The sequence below is a fragment of the Ammospiza caudacuta genome, chromosome 2 (genome assembly GCF_027887145.1).
Source record: "Ammospiza caudacuta isolate bAmmCau1 chromosome 2, bAmmCau1.pri, whole genome shotgun sequence".
Classification (NCBI taxonomy): domain Eukaryota; kingdom Metazoa; phylum Chordata; class Aves; order Passeriformes; family Passerellidae; genus Ammospiza; species Ammospiza caudacuta.
Window position 1 is genome coordinate 42,468,391 of NC_080594.1, and position 22,554 is coordinate 42,490,944.

At 44.7% G+C, this 22,554-nt stretch overlaps 1 protein-coding gene across 2 annotated transcripts in view; it reads right to left on the bottom strand.

The window, feature by feature from the left end:
• Positions 1 to 8,905, bottom strand: part of SESN3 (sestrin 3) — a 44,844-nt gene extending 35,939 nt beyond the window's left edge. For both annotated transcript variants that reach the window (XM_058825504.1, XM_058825503.1), the window contains exon 1: positions 8,718 to 8,905. In XM_058825504.1, coding sequence (XP_058681487.1) covers positions 8,718 to 8,813 — 96 coding nt within the window. In that variant the 5' untranslated portion in view covers positions 8,814 to 8,905. The remainder of the gene's footprint in view (positions 1 to 8,717) is intronic.
• Positions 8,906 to 22,554: the final 13,649 nt, after the last annotated feature.

Consider the following 22,554-nt stretch of genomic DNA (forward strand, 5'->3'; position numbering starts at 1 on the left):
CTGTCTTATTAAACAGTTTTTAACTGCAGAATTCATATGGAGGAGAGAACATATGCTAGCTTTCAATTGTTCTGTTAGTATCAGCCAGAGCAAATCCAATGCAATAACAAACTGCCCAGAGACAAATAAATGATGACTTTGAATAAGCAGCTGTGTACTGCTCTAGAATGGTTTACACCAAGACAGCTTGTATTCCTTCACTGTCATAAGCATAACTTTGTTTACTGAGGTTATGTGCAATTGCTCAGAAGCATGAATTTTCATTTGAAAATGTTAAGTGAGGAGTCATTCCTGCAACCATTCCTCCCTTCTAAGGAACAATTTTAATCCATCCTATAAAGTGTCAAATGACTCTGAAGGAATTTACATTTCTCTCCAGTTTAATGACAAAACTAATTTGAAATTTAATATGCTTTAAAACAGATACACAATTACACATTTTGATTCCAAACTGCAGCAATTGTATTTATGACTTTACTGCTCATTCTGAATAGATAAAAACCTGATTTTCAAGTTACCTTTTACTTTTCTTCTAAATGTCTTTTGCACTTGCAGAGGTAACAGATCTATGACTCCAAAGAATTCTCATGAATGCGATTCCTCCTGGCTTTCCTACACTTTAACCTAAATTAGTGTTTGTTGGAAGACTTAAATCACAAGCCAAAGGGTGGTCCACACACTGACCACACCATATTCCCTTGTGATAAACACTTATTACTTCTGTTCCAGCCTACTCTCAACACATGGAGCCAAGAATACTTCATATTCCACTCCATTATTGCTTTTTACCACCTGATCCCCTGAGGAGGGGGACTACAGGTAGCCTCACACTATTACCAAGTTCAAAAGGTTGGAGGCTGAGCTCAGAATCCATTAGAAATCCATTGCTAGTCTAACAAAACAAGGTGCTTACCTTAGGAGTAACATGAGAGTCATTAACAACAACAAAAGATGTTTAATCAGGAGGTTGTATCTGTTTATTTATCTTACCCTAATTCAGGTAACCAGGGACATTCAGGAAAGAATTAATATATCTTGCTCGACTAAGAGCACTGACTTCTGTCTCTTACCCTGAGCACCATCACTTACATCAGCCTCTCCCTAACTTAAATCCATGACTGCCACAAAGATTATGCCCACAAGAAAAAAGCCCATGCTTCAAAACACCTTCCTCTCATTTTAAGAATGATGTGAGAATGAAGATATCTGAATAAATAAGTGGTTGATATGGTCTGTAACAGGAACAAAATAGTTATTCAGCTTCATAAACACATAATATTGTCTACCATCTCTACCAGTATTTTGGCCCAAGTGATAGTTATCTAATGTCTGATATGCAAGAAGCATCCTATAATAAAAATTTGAAACTAGTAATTAAGAGAGACATTTAAAATTAATACCCCTTGATCATGCCTCCCCTGTTATCAGTAACACTGCTCTGCCCAGGATGGCATACCAAGAACTGCATAGAATTTCTTGAACTATCTGTAATGTATTTCATGGACTGACTGATAGGCAAACAATCAGAAAAAAATTGTTTGTGGGGAGTCTCCCTACTCCCCTCTAATGGCATTTCCCAATTTGATTCATCTGCATTACATTTCCTATAGCTTCTACTCAAAGCACAAAGACTACCAGGCTGGGCTGCAGAGACAACAATGGGGAGCACCTCTGCATACAAACAGGAACACCTGCAAAGAACAGAGAAATTAAACAGCATAAATTATTTCCATACAGGTTTTTCCAAAGATGATGAGGTGCAATTTCTCATTAACTGAGGTCTCCCTCCTGAGAATTCAAATTTCTTTTCTACTGAAAATGCCCCATTTCCCCCTGGTCCATCCTGACCCACTTAGACAAAAGCCAATATTCAGCCCAGACACGCAAACTATGCTTGAGATCCCCCATTTTTCTCTAGCCCTGTAAATGGAAATCTGATAATAAAATCTCCAGACCCCAGCTATGCACAGCCAGGGGAGAATTATACAACTATCTTCTCTCTCTCAAATCTCCCTAGCCAGAAAAAAACCAGTTCAAATCAAAAACTAAATGAGTATTAGCAGCTCCCTCACCAATGTGGGAGAGAGGAAAAACCAAGGATGCTTAATGAACCATAGTATTTTTTTCAGATTTCAAAACACTGCCATTTAAAGAGATGTGAGATTTGAAGCCCTAATTAAGTAATATGCATAAATTTAAAGCAAATGTTCACAGAGTCCACATCTCCAAACCACAGCCTGTGATTTGGCTAATGCAATGCTCCACTCCCAGAAGTAAGTCTAGCAGAAGACAACCTCCACACTCGGCTAACCCACTCGCAACACTAAACCTCAAAGTTTCTTTTGAAGAAAATCCTCCGGCTCACTTTCTTTCCTTTCTCACCTCCATTCCCTCCCTGTAATTCAGGAAAGATTTTGTTTTTGCTTTTGTTCTTTTTTTTTTTTTTAATAGAATGACTACTCTAAATGAACATGGTTGCTACAAGGCCACCTCTTACAGCTTTTCATTGCAAAACAGCGTCGTTCACCAGAGGTTCATTTCACTCATGCCACTCTCATTACAGGTCTAATGAAAATTTAATAGTTCTGCTATCTCATTTTCAGCCAGCAAAACTAGGAAAACACAAGGAAGTTTCTTTACAGTAGTTTTTAAGGCAAAAGTGGGAGAACCCAGGCAGCCTTAGGCCCAGCATACATGTGCAAAGAGCAATACTGCCCTTTGATTTCAGGATACAAAGACTCTACTCAGGGGATGGGAGAGCAACCAGTTAAATGGATCAGATTCTGAAAAGGTACAAATTACTTAAACACTCATAAGGATGGGGAAGGAGAAAAACCAGTCAGCTCTGGATTTTCACTGCATTTATTTCACAGGAAAGAACCTTGTTCTTAGTTGTTCATTTGTTGGGAGATTTTTAAATCAAATCTTTCAATAAAAAAATGAGAGTGAATTATGAGAGTGAGGGGCCTGTTGCTGTCAACTTTAACTGCCCTAAAAAGTTTAGTTTGTTGCTCTTGGTTTACACCTTTACATTTTTGGATCCTAAAAATTCCATCTTGTCCCCCAGCTGTGCATGCAGGATTAGTTGGAGGAGTGACCTGAGCTGGTTTCACCATGTTTCACCAGGGTTCCAGGGAACTGAAAGACACAAACACTGAAGGCAGACACAATGTTTTACACAACAGAATGTTGCTATAATTAGAACCAATGAAAACAGAGTTGATTTTTCATGACAGACTTTGCAAATAATTTTGAGAACTCCTTTAAGAAGAAACATATTGAAGATTTAAAGCCATCTAGGCAGCTCCTCACACCCCCTGCAATGTGAAGAGAGATTATTATTAAGAGGCATCAAACTATAGAAGACATAATTTGGTTTTACAAATTAAGATTCTCTGTGACAGCCAACGTTTGTTGATGAGATTTCCAAAGCCAACTAGACTATGCAGCACAACAAACAACAACAACAACAACAACAACAACCACCAAAAAACAAAAAACAAAAAACAAAAAAAAAAAAAAAGAAAGAAAGAAGAAAGTGCTGCATTGTGGAAAACCCAAGGTGTTTTCCAAGCAACGACATAGCAACTCTGGTTTGCCTATGCTCAGAATAGACTGAACCAAGCTGACTTCCTGCAAAATAACTGAGATATCCTTGAAAGGCCTCTGGATTTTTACAGTGCAGGTAACAGCATCTCCATGCATCTTCATGACTCATAGTGACACATATTTTAACTTACACAGGCTTATGAGACCTGACATTAAACTATTTTTGGCTCACTTTTGGGCTACTTTCTTATTCACCCACACAGAAGAATAATGTGAATGAAAGTGTGTATTTTCTTTTTTTTTGGATATGACCTCAACTCCCTGAGCCCAGGTTAGTGCTATTGTAAGCACAGCATAATTTAATGATGTTCACACATTTTTCTATCTTAAAAGCAGGTGCTTTTTTTGGCAGCATCAGAACTAGAACAAACTCTTCCAGATCCTCGTACCTGTGGACACTTCAATTTTCCAGCCTAAATGATTTATGACCATAATACACCCATCTACTCTTGAGCTAATTTCTCCTCACTTGCTCTTACCATGAGATGTATTTATAGACACTGATCATATCCCTCTTAGCCTTTGTTTCTGCTGGACTAAAAACCCAAACTTTTTTAGTTTCCTTCTGCAAAATCAGCACACCCTTTCTCCCAGCACCCAGCCAGCTCCCCTCTGTGCCTGTTTAATTAGGAACCATCCTTCCCAGCTTCCCTCCTCTTCAGCACCACAGCCCTGCAGGGGGACAGGAAGGTGCTGCTCCTGCACTGGCATCCTTCTCCCTGCTCCTTCCAAGGAGCTGCTCTTATTAAAGTGATCAGCAGCAAACAGCCAAGCCTGTAACTCTCACCTTTCACACCACTGGATTTCACACCACTTCAGCTATGCCTGTGCTCAACATCTCCCAGCTCTCCATGAAATGTCCCTGTCTCCCTGGACCAACAACATTTATCACTTGTATTGTCCTCTCATCACAGTGACTTCTCCTTCCAGCATGGCCCACCATAATTCCCATTCTCTTCAATTCCTAATCCCTGTAATTAACAGTAACAGAAAAATAGACAAACTGTGTCAGATCAAAGGTCCCTCCTGCCCAGTAACCTGTCACTCCCAGGGGACAACAGGATACATGTAACAGCCAGGAAAGCACACAGAAACTATACTGAGAGGTCATATTTACATGTGTTGTTTAATTTTTCTGTTATGAGTTTGTGCAAATAGTTTTCAAATCCAGTTAAACTTTTTGATATATAGAACATTTGATGTAAGTAAATACAAATATTTAATTAGCACTGACTTGCAGTGTCAAGTTAAACCTTTGATGTTACTTCATATGTTTAATGACTACAGTGCAGTTTTAGTCCATTGAAAGCTTTTTAAAGAGAACACTCTAGTAGCTGTCTTATTAACAGAAGACCACTACATTAGTCTAGAATGGCCTGCTTTTGGTGATATCATGTAATATTTTTTTTTTCATATTTGCTTTAGTAACTTTGTACATATTGAGAGTTGTACTAAAGGAGGAGACATGCACGGGAGGATGAGGAGCAAATTATGTCCATCATTTTTATGGGTATTTCCCCTCTCACATATCACCCTGATCAGGTAGGTCTATAAATACCAGGAAAGGCCTGGATTTAATATGCCTTGATGCTGTACTCCAGCACAGACACTGGCTCAGGCCAGGAGGGTCAGCTAAGTCAGCTCCACTTCCACCTCACCAACACTGAAGGTTGCTTTTAAACCACACTCCCCTGTCACACAGCTGGCCACTGCTCTTCTATCTCCCTCACTGAAATCTAACACAAACCAAATATTCAATCCTGGAACCATGTTTATACTTTTCTGTCCTATCAACTTGTATGTACACGCAAAAGAACCTTTTACTTCACACGCTTTGCAATTTGCAACCAAGCTTGAACAGTTGGCAAATCCTCCCTGTTCCTACATTTCCTGACATATCAGGATTTTTCCATCCCCTGAAGACTTTTTGCTCATTCCTAAGAGCCTTCTTGAAGCAGTGATTTATCCAAATAAACACTGAGCTCTTCCTATATAATATTCTCTTATTTCTTGCTTGGATATTGATTTTGTTTAGGCAAGAGAACCTTGGGTTTCCATCAGGCTCCAGGATAACACCCCAGAGCTCCCCTGCCCAGGGACTCCCCTACATGTATTTTCCAAGGGAGAGCTGGAGCTGTCCTGGTTACTGAAGTGGCAGCAACTCTCAGGCACCTCTAGGAAAGACTTGGCAACAGCACCTCTGTGCCCTGCTAGGCACTTTCCCCTCCTGGTATGCCAAGGTTTGTTACAAAGGCTGACCATCCATCCCATGAACCACAGCTACTCCGCTTGTTTTGGTCATTCCTCCATGTATTTAAAACTGATTTTTAAAAGCATTAGCCTTGGATGTGTGTTCAACAAGCTCACTCACCAAACCCAAGACAGTATCACCTATAATCACCTATTACTGGCTGTCCTTTTCTTTTCCTCCTAAACCAAATAAGGATGCAGTTGTTGTACCTGTGACTGTCTAAGCCCTTCTGATTAGCAACAATTCTTCTGCAAGCAGATCTGATTATCTGTAGAGTGCCATAACAATAAACTCAACTGGAATATATATCCTTTTATTATGAGAAACCTTCTTCATAGGTTTCATCCTTAGCAAGATTCTCAGTGCTGCCCTCATAGAACTTTCCATAATAAATGTAACTTTGATTAATCTGAAATTGAATGAAGCATAAAGTGCTGCATCTAGCTTTTCCTGTTTCCCAGTTGAAAGAGAAACTTACCTTCACCCATGAGAAACCAAAACCTGCTAGACTATTTCAAATTTCATTATATGCCACTGAGTTGAAAGCTTGCTTTGCCCCTTATGATTTTGACAACAGCTCTACCTAAACTGTGAGCATTCAAATGACTTCAAATAAAGACTTAAAACGGAGGAGGGCAGAAGAGATTCAACATGTTCCAAGGCCAATCATTTTCTCCAGTATATTATCACATGAACATTAAAAAAAAAAACCCCAACACCATCAAAAGAACAGATGAGGCAGCACTTATCTGAACATTATTACTCCTCAAGATTCAGGTCAGATTTACATCTTGCTTCTATCAAGCATTTTGTTTTGGTTTTTTCCTCATGTCTTCTACTTGCATGCTTGCCCATGAGGTGCAAAAGGTTAAAATTTGCAGTGATTTTTATTACACCAACTTTTAAATAATGACAGATGTAGTCAGAAGCTTTGCACTTCTGTTTTTATTGTCCAGCCTACAACAGAGATGGAACCATGTCCCAGTGCCACCACTGAAAGCACAGAACACCTTTCAAGAGGCTTTCATGACTCAGTTTCTTTATTCTTCCCCAATTTTGTATGGTTGGAATGACCACAGCCAAAGCAGAGCAGCACTAAATTGCCTTCCTCAACAGACTCAACTGGGTTCCTACGTTTCACCATCATCCCTGAACTACTTTAAAATAAAATTAAAATACAACAATAAATCAAATCCAGCAAGTTTCCCGTTACCAGAAAAGTACTATCTAACCTTGCCCCCACCCCCTACCTCCCACTGATATTAAAGAGGTACACAAAAAAGTCCTACCCAGCAGGATGGGAATACGACTTCAAAAAAATTCACTAACTTAAATTTAATTTTAGATCTACAAGTGCTGCCAAGCACCACTTTATTTGTCAACAAAACATTTTGATTATTTGGCAGAACAAAGCAAGCTCCCTCCCTGCTTGTTCTACAGACATATTTGGCACTGGGTAATTTGTATGTCTTCAGACATATGTCAAGTCTGAAGCTGTTACAGGCTTTAACCCTGCAGAACTTCTCTGTTTTAAGTACTTGTTTTCCTTTAAGTGGGAACAGCAGCAAGCTAAAGCCAAGAAGGGGTTTGGTCCTGCAACGAAATGGTTAAAAATCAGACTCTGCTGATGTGTGCTTCTCTGATCCATTACATTTCTCGCAAGCTGAGCTAAGAGCTGAGCACCAAGTATCAACTGTAATATGATCCAAGAGTTTATGGAAAAAATAACTGCACATACCAAGCATGCACATTTAATAAGATTTTGTTTCCATTAAAATATTCAAGAAACACGATTTTTAAGATCTGCTTTTCTCTCTGACCGATTTTTAACGTTTCTCCTCCCCCTCCCCTAAATACACACCTCCTTTCCAAAAACCAAACCCTTAAAAAAAAAAAAAAAAAAGGGAAGAAAGAAAAAAGCAGTCCTACTGCAGGGAAGAGAGGCTTGAAAAACAACTTTGATTGGCACTTGGCCTGACCCACAGAGGAAGAAAAACAGTTTTCGGACAAAGAGCGCAAATATTTGAGCTCATTGACTTACAGGCTTTCTCAGCATTTGCAAGAACCAACCTGGAGCAAAATGTGTTGGGAGAGATTGAATTAAAATAAAAGCAAAACCGGCATCGCGTTCATCTCGGGCGCTCGGAGCCTCGGCGCATTTGAACAGCTCAGCAATTTTAATTCATTTGCGCTGGACAAACAAAAAGCACCTCCACCGATGCTCCCCGAGAGGCAGATGCGGGCACCGGGGGGTGCAGCCGCCGCACCCCGGGGGATCGGGGAGGCGGCCGGGGCTGCTCCGGGGCTGCGCTCTGCGGGCCGGGCCGGGGGCTGCCCATTCCTGCTGCTTTCCTTACATCTTTAAAGCTCTGATCCCAAATCCCCCCCGGACAAAGACTTGAGGAGATCGCGAGGGTGAGTTTCGCCCCTGCAATACGTGGAAAATAAACTTTACGAGCGCGGCGGGGCCCCAGGTCAAGCCCCGCAATGTCGAGCGCCCCCCAAACCCTCGGGATGCAGGGGGGCAGCCTGGGACAAGCCTGGGCAAGTGACAGCCGTCCCAAGAGGGATGGGGGTGATGGGAGCGATGGGGGTGCGGCACTTGGCACCCTCGGCGGCCCCCGGGTTCTCCTCGTCCTGCTCCCCCCTGCTCCCCACACTCCCGGCACTCTCCTCCTGGGAAGCCCCCATCCCACCCCTTCTCCATCCCCCGCCCCACTGCCGCCCTATTGCCCACTTCCTCTCTGGCCACTGCCGCCGTACGCGTCCCACCCGCCAAGTCTGTCCCGCTGCCCCTCGCTCCCCGAATCCCCCCACAAACCTCTCCCGCCGCCTCCTTGCGGGCGCCCCCCGATACCTGTCTCGGCACCTTCCGGCAATTGCCGCACACCCGGTACTGCCCGGCGGCGGCAGCGGCGGCGCTGCCCACGGGTCCGGAGCCGAGGCGGTTCATGGTGGCGGGGACGGCGGCGACGGCCGGGCGGGACGGGGAGGCCCAGGACGCTCCGCGCCGCTCAGCTGCCCGCACCGCCGGCCGCCCCCATCCCCGGCCGCGGCCCCAGCTCCCGCTCCGCGCCACCGCCCCCCGCGCACACCCCCTCGGGCCCGGCCAATCCGCGCCGTCCGCCCCGCCCACCGCCGCCGCCGCCGGCCAATCGGAGCGGGCCGCCCGCCGCCGGCCAATGGGCAGCGCCCGCTCCGGCTCCCATCTCCGGGCAGCCTGCGAGAGGGGGCGGGGCAAGAGGCGCGGCCGGAGTTGCGGAGGGGCGTGGCCGGCGGCGTCTCTGGGCAGCCTTGGGCAGAGAGAGGCGGGGCCCGCGCCTCGGCGCGTGCTTCCCGCTGACCAATAGCGTGGGCGCCATGCAAAGCAGGCCCAGAGACCACGCCCACAGGGCCGGGGTCCCGGCGGCCGCGGCTCCCTCGGGGCCGCTCCCGCTCCCCTGAGGCGTCCCCGGGGTCCCGGTGCGGGCACCGCGGGCATGAGGGGCCGGCCCCGCTCCGCTCCCCAGCCAGCCCGGCTGCCTGCTGGGGTCAGAGCCAGTCCCCGGCCATCGCCTTGCTCCTCGTCTCGAGATACCCCGGCTCCCGGGGCGGGGGGCGAGCTGCTCTCGCCGCCAGGGCGGCGAGCTGCACATGCAGGAACACGGCTGCGCTGGAGCAAGATGAGCTGCTTGCTCTGGGGGAAACTGGGAGCAGAATGCGAGACTGTGTGTGTGTGTGTGTGTGTGTGTGTGTGTGTGTGTGAGTGTGAGTGTGTCTGTGTCTCTGTGTGTGTCTGTCCGTCTGTGTGTTTGTGTGTGTGTTTGCCTCAGGTCGCCGGGATTGTTAGGGATGATGAGTCAGGTTTTCTAGGCTCCATGCTAATGCACGGAGATGGAGTGTATAATTAGGACAGAGGCAAATCTATTATCTGCAGCCTCGGAGAGCTGGAGTATGAACCTCTTTTTTTTTTTTTTTTTTTTTTTTTTTGCATCACGGAATCACTGCAGCTTCCCTTGCCTGTGTGCTCCTTAGCTTTTAAGTGTGCACAGAGGAGCTTCAGCATAAGTAGTCCCACCGACGTCAATAAAAGTTCATTATATGTCGAGCGTTACATAACTCATATTTGAAAGATGATGATATAGAAGGATTTTGTTTTTTATTTTTTAATGGGATCAGAATGCTATTACTCTACAAAATTTCTAAGCAGATTTGGAATGTTACATTTTTTTTCAAGTTTTCTCTTGGAGAAAGAATTTGAAATCAGCTGCTTTTGCTTTGCCTGGGAATACTTTCTATTTTTGTAAAATGAAGCGTTGTATAATTTAGTCAACTGGCTGGCTAAAAAGGGCACAATGCAATTAGTAATTTACATATCTTAAAGGAGACTGATTGAACCTAAATCTGTCTTTGAGGACTACCGAAAAGTTTCACAGATCAGACTTTGCCAGCTTAAGTAAAACCACATCCACAGAAACATTCTCCTCCATGCTTTCCCTTCTATCCATTTGAAAAGGGATCTTTTCCTCAGGCAGAGCAGCCTTCAACAGACAGACACTCTGTGGACTCCACTGTTGGGAATGCATCCAAATGTTACACTCATAGGCAGCCATACAAAATGCTTGGAGAGGAATACATGGAAGGGGGTTGGGTTCTTTTGTTTTGTTGTTTTGGGGTTTTTTCCCCCAAACAGTGTACTAGAAATGGCATCCCAACATGAGAAAACAGTTTGTTTGTCTGAGCGCAGGTACTTGCTGTTGTGCCATGTCTGAATCCCACACACTGCAGCATGGTGCTATTTAAGCCAGGGGAGAAGGGCAGCCAAACAGGTTAGTTTTCATCATGTAGTCTAAATGTAATGCTAAATTCTAAGTAAACTATGTGAATGATGTAAACAGCCTTTTATTTCTTGCTGAACTTCAATATAATGTTATCTGAAATAGGAATGTTTAAAAGAAGCAGTAGAGGGTCAGTGTTATTAAGCCACAAGCAAAGGGGAGTTTTCTCTTCAGCTCAAGTAAGATCACTTTGAGCCATTTGCTGTTAAAGTGTCTGGTTCAAAACTCAGACCCATTGGCAATGATGGTAGCCAGGTAAGAGAAAGATTTTGGCTGAGTTACTCCTAACATTTAAGATCAGAACATTTGCAAATACTCAGATATTGGTAATAGCATCCATTCATTTATTTTATATCTACAGTGGCAAGTATACATGTCTAAACATTATTAGAAACCTGGTTGGGTCCCATTCTCCTGCTGAAATTGTTTCTGCCTTGAGTGACAACTTCAGATCTTCAGCATAGTTCATTAAACCCAGGAAAATTTTCCATTAGCCAGGTGTGAAAGTTAGGCTGACTTGTAAGGCGGTTTAAAATTAAAGAAATTTGGTATCTAGTCTCTGTTCTGCCACAAACATCTTGTGAAAGAAAGCAGGACATGCATGCCTAGATGCTTAAGTATTTGGTTGACTAACCCTTAATTAAACAAGAAGCACTTAAGTACCTTTGTGGCTCCCAGTCTTGCCTTTCAGTACTTTAGTATCTGAGAAATGTCAAGAGAAATATAAACTTTGAAAGTGTTTCATTGTTTTTGGAAACAATACAGCAAATAGAAGTTGCCTAAAACCCTTTTTTGCCTTCAACAAAAAATCTATTGGATATCTTTTCTGGAGTTCATTTTTCCCGTCTGCAATTTTTTTAAATAAAGAGTTTTAATGCTACTAGAGATCAGACATGTACTTAACAGGGCCAATGCTTACCCAGTATCAGTCTTAGAAAACTTGTGTATAGACTGGAGACAATATGACAATTCTCAAAATACCTGAACTCCTAGATGTCGTATTTGGAAATGAACTGCTGGGCTCTGTGTGACAATGCTCCTGTAAAACACTGAGTTTGTGCTCTGTTTACAGCATCCATGCAGTCCTGCTGTCTGAAAAGGCTTGAGCCTGTGGGCTGGATTTTGAGCTCTTGGATTACTCCATTTTGAGTTAAACATGTGCATAAATTCTCCAGAATAAAAGCCTGTCTTTGTATAGGCTGGTTTCTTGGTGAACATATCTGCATTCTTGAAAGTTCTCCTTGTAAGCTTAGTGCTCAAACAAAGTATGCAAAAATATCCAATGCTCCCTTCACAATTGTCTGGCTGTTCTTATGATTCAACTGTACCTCACTTGCCATCCACTGCTGTGGATTTCCTTCAGTTTTTGCCCAGCTGCTGAGTCATAAAGGAAAGCAGAATGCTGAAATTAAGAGGTACTTGAGTTACAAGCAGCATGGCATCTTGACCTGCCCGGGAATTTTACAAAGATTATCAGTTCTGTAAACCCAGTCAGTTGTCTCTGCTGAGCTCACCTAGACAGGCTGTGAACTGTGGCTGTGCAAGGGTAAGGTGGAGATATTTTTTTAATCTTGATGACATGGAGCATACTGGCTTGAGACCATCACATCCTTTCACAGAGATTTCTGACCTGCTGGGATAGATTTGCACAAGTGGTTACTGGTTTAAATAGATTTTTATCATCAATGATCATAACTTTCCTAAAGTTTAAAAAACAAACACTGTGATGAAAAAACAAGGCAGGAACAAACTTCCAAAGGAAGTAAGAATTACTCTGCCTCCTGAACTCATCAGATGTATTTTTGGCAGACACATTGCAGCCAGGTGTGGACTGCTGCCCTTGCCATAGGAGTGGCTGAGATGTGATGGCCTTTGCTAGAAGGTCAAATCTCTCCTAATGCCTTATGCAGCCTTCAAGCTAATGTTGTTCAAACAGATTGGCTGAGAGACGCAGGTGCATCCAAACACTGAGCTGCCTTCATCCCCCAGAGCATATACCCATGCTGTGGTTTAGCAGTGTGATACCAGCTTTGAACCCCTGCTGAGGTTGCACTATTTCCACCTGGAATTTGGACAAAATGCATCTCCACTGTCTTCCAGAGAGCATCACACCCAACAAGCATCTGCTGCACAACCATTCTGTAAGGGAGCATGGAGTTATAAACTTTTTTCAAGAGCAATTAGAAGATTATCTGTAGATTGACTGCACTGATCATATTGTGTGTCCCAGAACAGTCAGCCTGGTGACAATGTGCTGTGCAGGTGCTATGGGATACTCACAAAATCTACATGATCTTTCCCTAAATTATGCACCTATTCTACAAGTGTGCAGTGCTTTTGTTGTTCATACATTATTGAACAGCTTGATGCTTCCTGAAAAGGCTAGATTGACAAGATCAAGTGCTGTAAAATTGCACTCGTTATGCAGTGGGAACGTTTGTTATTCATAGACACCCAGCAGCTTGGAGAGAGAGGACAGGAGGGGGCAGCTGCCATGCAATAGCTCTGACTGGATTGCTGCAAGACTAGAAATCCCATACGAATTTAGAAGATCCTCAAGTTTTGCCCAGAAGCAGGAAGAGAGAGCATACCTGAGCACCCAGTTCTGGAGCCTTACCCAGCTCCCTGACTGCCACAGTGAAGTGCTGTGATTAAATGAGCTGATTGACACATGTCACTTGCCTTACATTTAATGAGTTATTCAGTAAAGCCATACTGAACATGTATTCACAGGCAAATAGTTGTAGTTTCTTCAGGCCAAAACTCCAGCCCATTAACATGAGGTCAAATGAGTGATAGCCCTGCCTTCATTATCATAATTTTTGTTGCACAGTCCTAATATCATTTGCACAGCGTTTATATTATGTTGTTAGGGAAAGGAAGAGCAACAGGTAAAGTCTGTGCCCTGAGTGATGTTATGCGCAGTCTGACACTATAAAACAACTTCCCATCCTTACTATTACACATCCTAATAATTATGTGAGACAGGGAGATGTGATAGTTTGTGGAATTCTTCCTTGAGGGTGATGGTACACGCCTTTTCATTTGCAGGATTTAAACTCTAACTAGGTAAAGCTCTTGAATTTATGTTTATCATAAGAAACAATTGTGGCCTGGCCCAGGAAAGCTGAGCTCAGTGACCTAATAGGCCTTTTTAATATCTGATTTCTTTGACAGAAAACATTAAATCACTATCCGACCAAGAAAGCTCTTCTCTCTCTCTTCATGTTCTTCTGTGGTTTGCATGATAATTCACTAAATGTATTTCAACATGTTGTTTACTTCAATTTAGCCTTCTGAGACCACACTGGCCAGTGCTGCAAGCCCATAAATAGGGATCATCTGGAAAAAAAATACTTTATGCTTCAAGTTAAAGCTGGAAATGTTTCAGCCTGTACAATTTCTGGGAGCGATACAGAGGGGAAAAGTATTAAATGGAAAAAATCATATCTGAAAATCAGGACAAAGGCAGCCTGGTCTAACACCCTACAAAAGGAGAACTGCAAGTAATCCCTTATAATTCCTATTAATATTGATGGTAGTCCTACAAAACAGATTTAATGACAGCAGCAAGGCTACCTGTGGGGTCAGAAAACGCTCTCCCCTCCAGGACTGGAGGTGGAGTTCATGGGGCAGACAGGGATGCCTGGGGACAGGCAGGATGCAGAGCAGGGACAAGTCTGGGTCTCAGCACTGGCTGTGCTGCCGCAAGGAAAGGCACCAGTTCCAGCCCCGGTAAGGATGTGCCCGAGGTTTTGTCCCTCTCCTAAACATGTGTGCCTGCATCAAAGCTGCAGTTGTGATATCTCTGTCAGATGTAAGTGTCCTCTGGCACTGTGGACCAGTGGCAAGATTTCCTCAAGAATACAAACATGCTGCTGGCCTTTGGGTGAGAAGTGGGAGCTCCTGCCTTGGCTCGCAGCTACAATGTGTGTCTCTGAAGAGCACAGCCTAACACACCTGTGTAGCTCAGGCTGGGCAAAACACCTCCAGCTTTCCCTTTTGCAGCCAGGATGCCATGAGGCCAAGAGTTCAAAAGCCAAGGAGCCAGAAGAGGGCAAGCAGGAGGCAGCTGGCTGGGGAAGAGAACTGGAACCTGGGGGTTTGCTGCCTGTTTCCTCCCACTGGTTTGGCTCAGTTTTGTGCCTGGCCAATGCAAAGTGCACAAATGTCTTTGACTGAAAAACTGTAATGTTTTTCAAGCAGCAGAACTTGTCTGTTTGTATTTTGCAAATGAAACACTTGGTACAGCATGATGCCACATTAAGGATGGAGCTGATAAGTGAAATTAGCTTCCTGTATTCACTGGCAAAAATATGGCTTTCATTATTTTCAAATACAAAACACAAATACAAAAAACCCAAAACCAGAACTTAGCAGCCTGTGGGATATGGCACATATTTTAGCTCCATTTCTCCTTGAAACCCATGAGATATGAACATAAATATGTTGGAAGATCAGGCTAAATTATGGCAGAGTTTTATTCCTTCTTTTTGGACAAAGAAGATCTAAAGTGCTGAAAAATATGAATCTGTTAGGGACTTGGCTTATTTTTATTTTAAAAATGTTTTTACCCTAGTTCATTATTTTTCCAGTGGTTACACCCTGAAAAACCAGAGTGTCAGTGCAAGTGGGATTTTCTGAGAAAGTACCATACTTAGAAGCAATTAGGCGTGTGAGTGGAGGCAGTTAGCACATGGGATCTTCCCCAGCAAAATCAGCAAAGTGCTGAAGGCTTGTTTGCATGGTGTGTTTTCTTTCATTCATCTCTGTCTGGATGCTGGCGACGTTCTTGGACAGGAGAGGCGTCGAGATTCATCCTTAAAGAAAGCCCCCTGCAGGGGAGTTGGCTGACTGAATCAGCAGCACAATTTGCCTGTGCGGAGCCTCACAGCCTGCTAACCTCGGCACTCGCACCTCCCTCCCTCCTGCACAGCTAGGCGCGCCTGCTGCGATACACCGAAATGCAGCGAGCGGGACGGACCGGCCATCTGGCGCTGCAGAGCAGAGAAAAGGAGCAGCAGTTTCCCTGGACCAGCACCAGCCAGCTCCTTTCTGCTTCTGCCTCCTCGAGCCTGCTGCTTGTCTGCTGCTGGATGGAAATTCATGACTCCTGCATGTAGATTTTTCTTTGAAGGCTCCCTGACCTATTTCAGCTCAGTGTTGCAGTAGACGTGAGCTCTGTTTGTAATGTCAGGAGAGGGGAAAGGGAGGGTCAGTCTGGAAGGGAACAGAGGTGTAATCAATGCACCTTGCTCTGCTGGTGAAACCCTGACAGTCACTGCTCCAGTGCTGGGTCTCCTGAGCTGGAAATGGCAGAACCCAACTCCTGTTTGGGCAAATAATACTAACATGGGTCATTGCATCTCGCTCTGTTAACTTCCAGATCTGTCTGGTATAACTGAACCTCAGGCACACAGACCAGACTACTTGCTAAGGCCACTGAAGCATTTATATTGATGAAGATTCGTGAGAATACTGGATAGTAGAAGCAGAGACTGCTTTATAGGTGATGTCTTTGTACAGCACAGGGTTTGAGATGGAAAACATAAAAGGATTCTATTTCCACAGCAAGGTCATGTCATAAGAATTTTATTTGTCCTTATTTCTATTAAAAGGTCATTTTACAGGGAGAAATAACTTATTTTAGTCAGGTTGTATTGCTCCTGAACTTAACCTTCCTCTAGCTGGACTCTAAATCACTGGAGAGCATGGATTTTCTTGTAAACAGACTTCAGAGCAGTTTTCTTTTTTGCATTATTTGGCTCCCTTGTTTCAGAAAGAATATGGACCAAATTCCTCCCTGGCATAACTCCAGTCCCAGTCCTACTATTCCTGTTTTGAGAATATTGGGCCAAATTCCCACTCCTTGTTTTGTCAATATATGTTCAGATCAACTCTGCTATAACCGCTGGAGTCATATATCATTAGCACTAATCTACTGCTGAGCAGCATGCAGCCCCCTCTATAAATATCACTTTGGTGAAGGGAAGTAAGGAAAATAATGCTGAATGTGGCCTTAAATGTATTACTTACTCTGTTGAAAGATCATTCACTCTTGGCTTAACTTATTTCAGGCATGACAGTCCTGGAAAAAATGTATATCTGTGAGTGGCATAGGACTCAATAAGAGTCAATAAAGGCCTGGTGTTATGTGGTATTAATAAATGTATATTTGTGCTGAAGCATGCTAAACCTCAAAGGCTGGGTATAAATATCAATGTCTATTGAATTTCAGGAAGAGATGGCTGGCGGTAACTACGCTCGATGCCATTCTCCAATACGCAATCTGTATTTACACAGTGGCTATTCATAGGCACATTCCTGCTGGTAGGCAGAGAATTTGCCTCTTTCTAGTCAGTTCATGAGAAGTGAATTTCTTCCCTTACATCCCTGGCAGGATTGTTAGATTTCCTTTGAGTAAAGCAGCAGCGATGTGCTATCGAGCAAGTAACGTGTGAGCCACAAGCACTGGACAAAGAGTGCCAAGCAGTCCACTATTGGATGAGGACAGCACTTGGCTAAAGGCAAAGGGGGTCCTGGTGCCTGAAGCAAGTTTCTGCAGCTGGTGGGCAAAGCATCTTCTGTGCAGACTGGGGATCCTCTGAGCATCCGCAGTGACTTCTCTCTGCGATGGAGCATGGCATTCATGCATTTAATCAGAAAGTGTGTGTTGTAAGCAGTGGCGACAAGTCATTCTGCAACAGAAGGATGTGGTTTCCAAGTGCTGTCTGCAACATGATTAAGCTTGGAGAGCAGAAGAAAGTGGTTGGTAACTGTTTGTCAGTGTGGTGAACAACTTGCAACTGTGCCAGGTAATTTTCTTGGTAGTGTTCTGAGCTGCCACGTGCAGCTGTTGTGAGAACATCGCCAATTTGTTTGGCTGTGGGTGGGAGAGAGGGTCACAAGTGAATAAATCGTGTCTTTGGGTTTGCATACCTGTAGCTAGCCATCCCAAAGCAGAGAAGCTGGCATTTAATATGAAAAAGGCTGGAAAAAATATTGTTTGATTAATAAAATAATCAAGGCATGTCCTATCTGTAGCATGTTTTCCTTTTCCCCACTGGGATGATGTTCATGAGAGATTATTCAGAAACAAAAATGGAAGCTGCTCAGCTGCTTTGGAGGCACCCGTCAGGGGTGGGCACCTGGGCACTGTGGCAGCAGTGAAAATCCTAAATGCTAAAAAATTTGTCATTTTCCCAAGCCACCTGGTACCTGAGGCTGAGTCTCCACTACCTCCTTGCATGAGACTCACGGTTAAAACAAGGCACAAGGGGCAGCTGACTGCTGCCTTCTGGGACTGCTACATACTTCTTGTGTCTTCTATGTGAAAATTATTTTCTAGAGACACAAGGTCCACCAGCATACAACTTCATCATGAAAAGCAGACAGGATTTGTAATTCTGTGAAACTGGATTCTGCTTTCCCACACCTCAAATTGCTTTGCAGGCCTTTAAGCTTTATGTTATTATGAAGGGCAGCACGAGGTACTGGAGAATCAGACATCTGCCTCCAGATATTCCTTTCCAGAGCTTCCTGAAGTATATGGAGATCCACTCCTGTAAGATGCTTGATAAACAGTGAAAATAAAAGTCCAGAAATAGCAGTTATTTGTGGAGTTGTCAAAGAACAGTGTCTCTACTTGATAAGATGCAGAGAAAGTAAAACAGGAAAGTACTCATACTGAAGACAAAGCTGATGTGGCTGCTGAACTCTTGATAATAGCATAAAGGGGAAGAACCCAGCAGATCATGCACAGAGTGTCTGAAGTTATCTGAGCGATAGACAGAAGTTTTATTCTCCTCACCAAGAAAGGCAGTGTGATGGTTTTAATGTGAAATAATTTTCTTCTGCTACCTAGAGTTTTCTCACAGTTGATGCTAAAATTATCCAGGTTGGGGTTTCCTAGGCCAAAAGGCATGGGGGGACATTTGCCATCTAATTAGCTGCCACTGGTTAGCGCAGGGAAAAAGCTGAGCAGCAGCTTCTCTCTCCCCCTCAGTACCATGGTTGCATCCATCCCTGAAAGCTGGGATGTTGTCAGAAGAGCAGAATACTTCTGATCTTGAGGGAGCCAAGGCATGGTCGTGGGCTGTGCTGGAGCATGGTGTCCAGACTGACAATCTTGTGTTTCCTAGGATTTGTAGTGACACACAGGACAGTGGTGTGCTGGGGGTGATTCATGAGCAGAGCCTATTAGCTTCCCCAGCTCCGGGTTGAATGCCTATTCCTCTCTCAGCCCTTGTGCAGAGCCAGTGAGCAGCACCACAAGCCTTAATCCCATCACATCCTGTTCCTTGACAGGACAAATACCTATCTGAGAAGAGCCCATAGGAAGGCAGGTGTGTCCTGGGCCTCTGAGTTTTCCTGCATGCCTTGCCTAACTGCTGCAAAATTTCTCGGGGACTTGGAGTTAAGGTGATCTATTCCAACGCCACGCTTCCCATGAGAACTGCAATGGCCACCGATTTTTTGCATGTTTTACTGATCTGCAAAGTTTACATTTGCACCTGAACACCCCTGCAGCACAGCAATGGTGTGACAGGGGGTTTCCAGCCCCAAGTCCCATGCACTGCAGCTGAAATCAGAAATGGACCTGCTCTGTGCAGCAGCATTATGGGCATATGGTGGGCTTGCCATTTTCCCACACAATCTGTTGTTTTACCATGCCTCGCTCTCCATCTCCTAAGAAGAGGTGCATGCTGTGGGCTCCTCACTCCACTGAAGGTATTGGCAAAGGTTTGGGGTTTGCTGAAGAGCTACTAAAAACTGCTGGCTGAAGTCAGTTGCTCATGGTATAATGAAAACCAAAGGTAGTGTGCACTAGGAGAATATCCTGAGCAGCACCAGGAAATTTTGCATAAAGTTCTTGCACAAATATGCATTGGAAGGAAGAAATCCTCAAATATTTGTGTTTAAGGCTCTCTTTTGCATTTCTGTACATGAAGACCCACGGCAGACTTGCAGCCTGGGGTGGTTAGCAACTTTCCTCTATGATTAAGAAGCTAAAAAGTTGAAAACAGGAAGAACCTCCAGAGGTCAGGACAGGCACTCTGCCATCACAGGCAGCATTCAAATGACTCTGTAATCAAAACTGTACTTCACAGCAAGCGAGGTCACAGCAGTGAATTTGAAAGAAACTGCAGGCAGAACCGGACATTTTAAGCAAACTTTGCTGTTTCTAGGTCTCCTGTGGCTTATCCAAATGGCCCCAGCTCCAAAGGTTCCTCATGGCCAGAGGCTGCAGCACTGTGAAGCAAGAGTCCTGACGGTAATTGCAGAGGTCAGGCAAGTGCAAGGCTTTTGGCTTTTGGCTGGTGAAAATGGGACTCCGGAGCCGCAGATGAGAAACAGTGATACTGAAACTCCATCTGAGACAATCACTACCAGGAAGATGAAACCAGCAGTTAAGGGTGTCGGTGTGAAATGAGGCAGCCAGTCAAAGAGGCGCGTTGGCTTCAGGCACCTAGGAACAAAAGGCTGTTTCATGAAGACATGCCCCGAGAACAGTGTTGGTGGGGGGAGGAGGGCAGAAATCAAAGAGTGGGCAAAAAATAAGGTGGCTGGATATCAGTGGACAGGGTGACTCCAAAGACTGCCAGTCCTCCCAGCTGAGATGAATGGTTTCTTTCTATTTACGTAGATCTGTATGCAGAAAAACATTATAACTATGATCTAAGCAGAGTCACAGACATTTTGGCGCCTGGGCTGGTTCCCTTCTCCCACTCCAAGGAGCAGGGCTTGACCCGAGTGGTGAAAACGCATCCCGCCAGCGCTGTGCGTGTCACCCCGCCATACTGAGCCCTCCGCCCGCCACTTCACCCTCGGCCTCCTCTGGAGGGACTGGGGTGACCACATCACTTGGGGGAGGTTGTGTGGGCAACACATCCCCCTGCCCACCAGTGCTGCAGAGCTCTGTCATGCCCCACACCTTTGCATTACATCTCTGCGAGCGTTTCACCTAGAATACAACCAAGCCAACAGAGCCTCAGTGGCCATCCCAGGCTGAGCATGTGCTGGAGTGCTCTGGGAGCAGCCAGCTGAGTCATAAGCCGATCCAGCAATTCCCATTCAAAGGCTGCTGTCTCTGCCCTTGTGGAAAATGCATTTATTGTTTTGGTTTTTTGCTTCTTTGTGCTAAGGTTCAAGCAGTCCTTTTCTTGTTATTGCACGTAATGGTTTGTAGGCAGCACACAGCCCAGCGAGGCTGATGCCAGGTTGCAGCAGGGCTGGGACTGAGCAGGTGCCCTTTGTGAGCACAGCACAGCTGTGGCTGGCATGGTGGAGCTGCACTGGGCACCCCCTCAGCATCAGATGAAATGGGAAACTCAGGAACTACCAAGCTAAGATGGGTCTGAGCACAAAGCTACCAAAGGTACTTGCTTGCCTCAAGACTGAATTTATTGAACTGCTTACTTACCTTAAGATTAAGTTTATAAAATTATTTGTAAGTCAAATTTTTTTTCTCTCTGCAGGCTCAAGGTGTAATATGTAAGTGGATAAGATCTGAGGAAGGTCTCATCTCCTCTCTTGCTTCACAAATCTGCCTGCAGGCTGGACTTTGCCACAGGTTCTAGGACCCTACAGCAAGTAATTTCACCTCTCACCTTGGGAGGGGCGATTCTAGAAACCCGCTTTGGCATTTTATTCATGCAAATGAACAAATGGGAGGCAAATCTTGCTGTGGACTGGAGCTCTGCCCCTGGGCGTCCCACCTTTCCCCAGTGCATTGCACTGTGCTCAGCCCTTGGGGGTGGTGATTCCCTCCCCAGAACCTCTCCAAAAGGTCCGTGTGTGAGGTGGCTCTTGGGTGCTGTCACCTTGCTGGCATGGTGTACGTGCACGCTCCAAGGCCCCCAGCACTGACACCAGCTGTGTGGTGGTCACTCCTTGTCACCCACCCCGGGCCATCTGCATCACCTGCTGGCAACCAGGGTTCTAGGAGGAGAATTAAATGAAGATGCACATTGTTGTAGGCAGAATAATGACCCATTATCCCCATTTTAGCAGCAGGCTAGTAGGACACCACACTTCATAAGAAGCTAGCCATGGAATCAACAACAATAAGATAGAAAGTCTATGTTTCCTCCTTGCCAGCCCCTTTTCTTACTCCCTGGAGGGCTACCCTGAGCAGCACATAGGGAGCAGGCAGATTTTGGCTCAGCAGTGCTGTTTGGAGGAGGGGAGGAGTGCTGGGCTGCCAGCATCGTGTGCGGCAGGATGCAGAGAAACGTGGGGCTGGCCTGATGGAAAGGGTGAAAAAACCCCACTGACAGCCCCACAGCCTTTGAAGGGCAGCATCCTCCTTTGTAAACAGAATATGCAGATATATTATGTAACTCCTGGTAAATTAACTGTTTTTCCATACTGTTAAAAGAGACAGTAATTAAATGTTTGCTTGTCTGGTGCCTTTGCAACAGCAACAGTTTGACTCTCCACTGCTTTTACTGTTGTGGCTGTGTCATTTGTGTCCTTTCTGTGTTACTGCCATTCTGCTAACACCAAATGTCAAAAATAACCCCACCTCACCTCTGCATATATTCTCAGGCATGAATAACTAGTGTGTGCATTTTCAAGCTTGACTGAAAATCTACTTTTCTTTTAAATGAAAAATTAATTTAGTGCAACATCCCAAGAAAGGGTATTTCATTACAGCCTCCAAACATGCAGACCTTCAGTAAATCCCCAAGAACTGGTAACACTGGCAGTGCCAAGAGGCACAAATCAGGCTAACAGCTCTGGTTTACTATGCATTGTACAAACACAATGAAACTCATCTGCTCAGCTCACAAGCTGTAGAGATAAATGCAGAAAGGTTGGAATGGAAAAGGAAGCATGAGAAGATGAAGTGACTGGCACAGGTCACAGCACAGG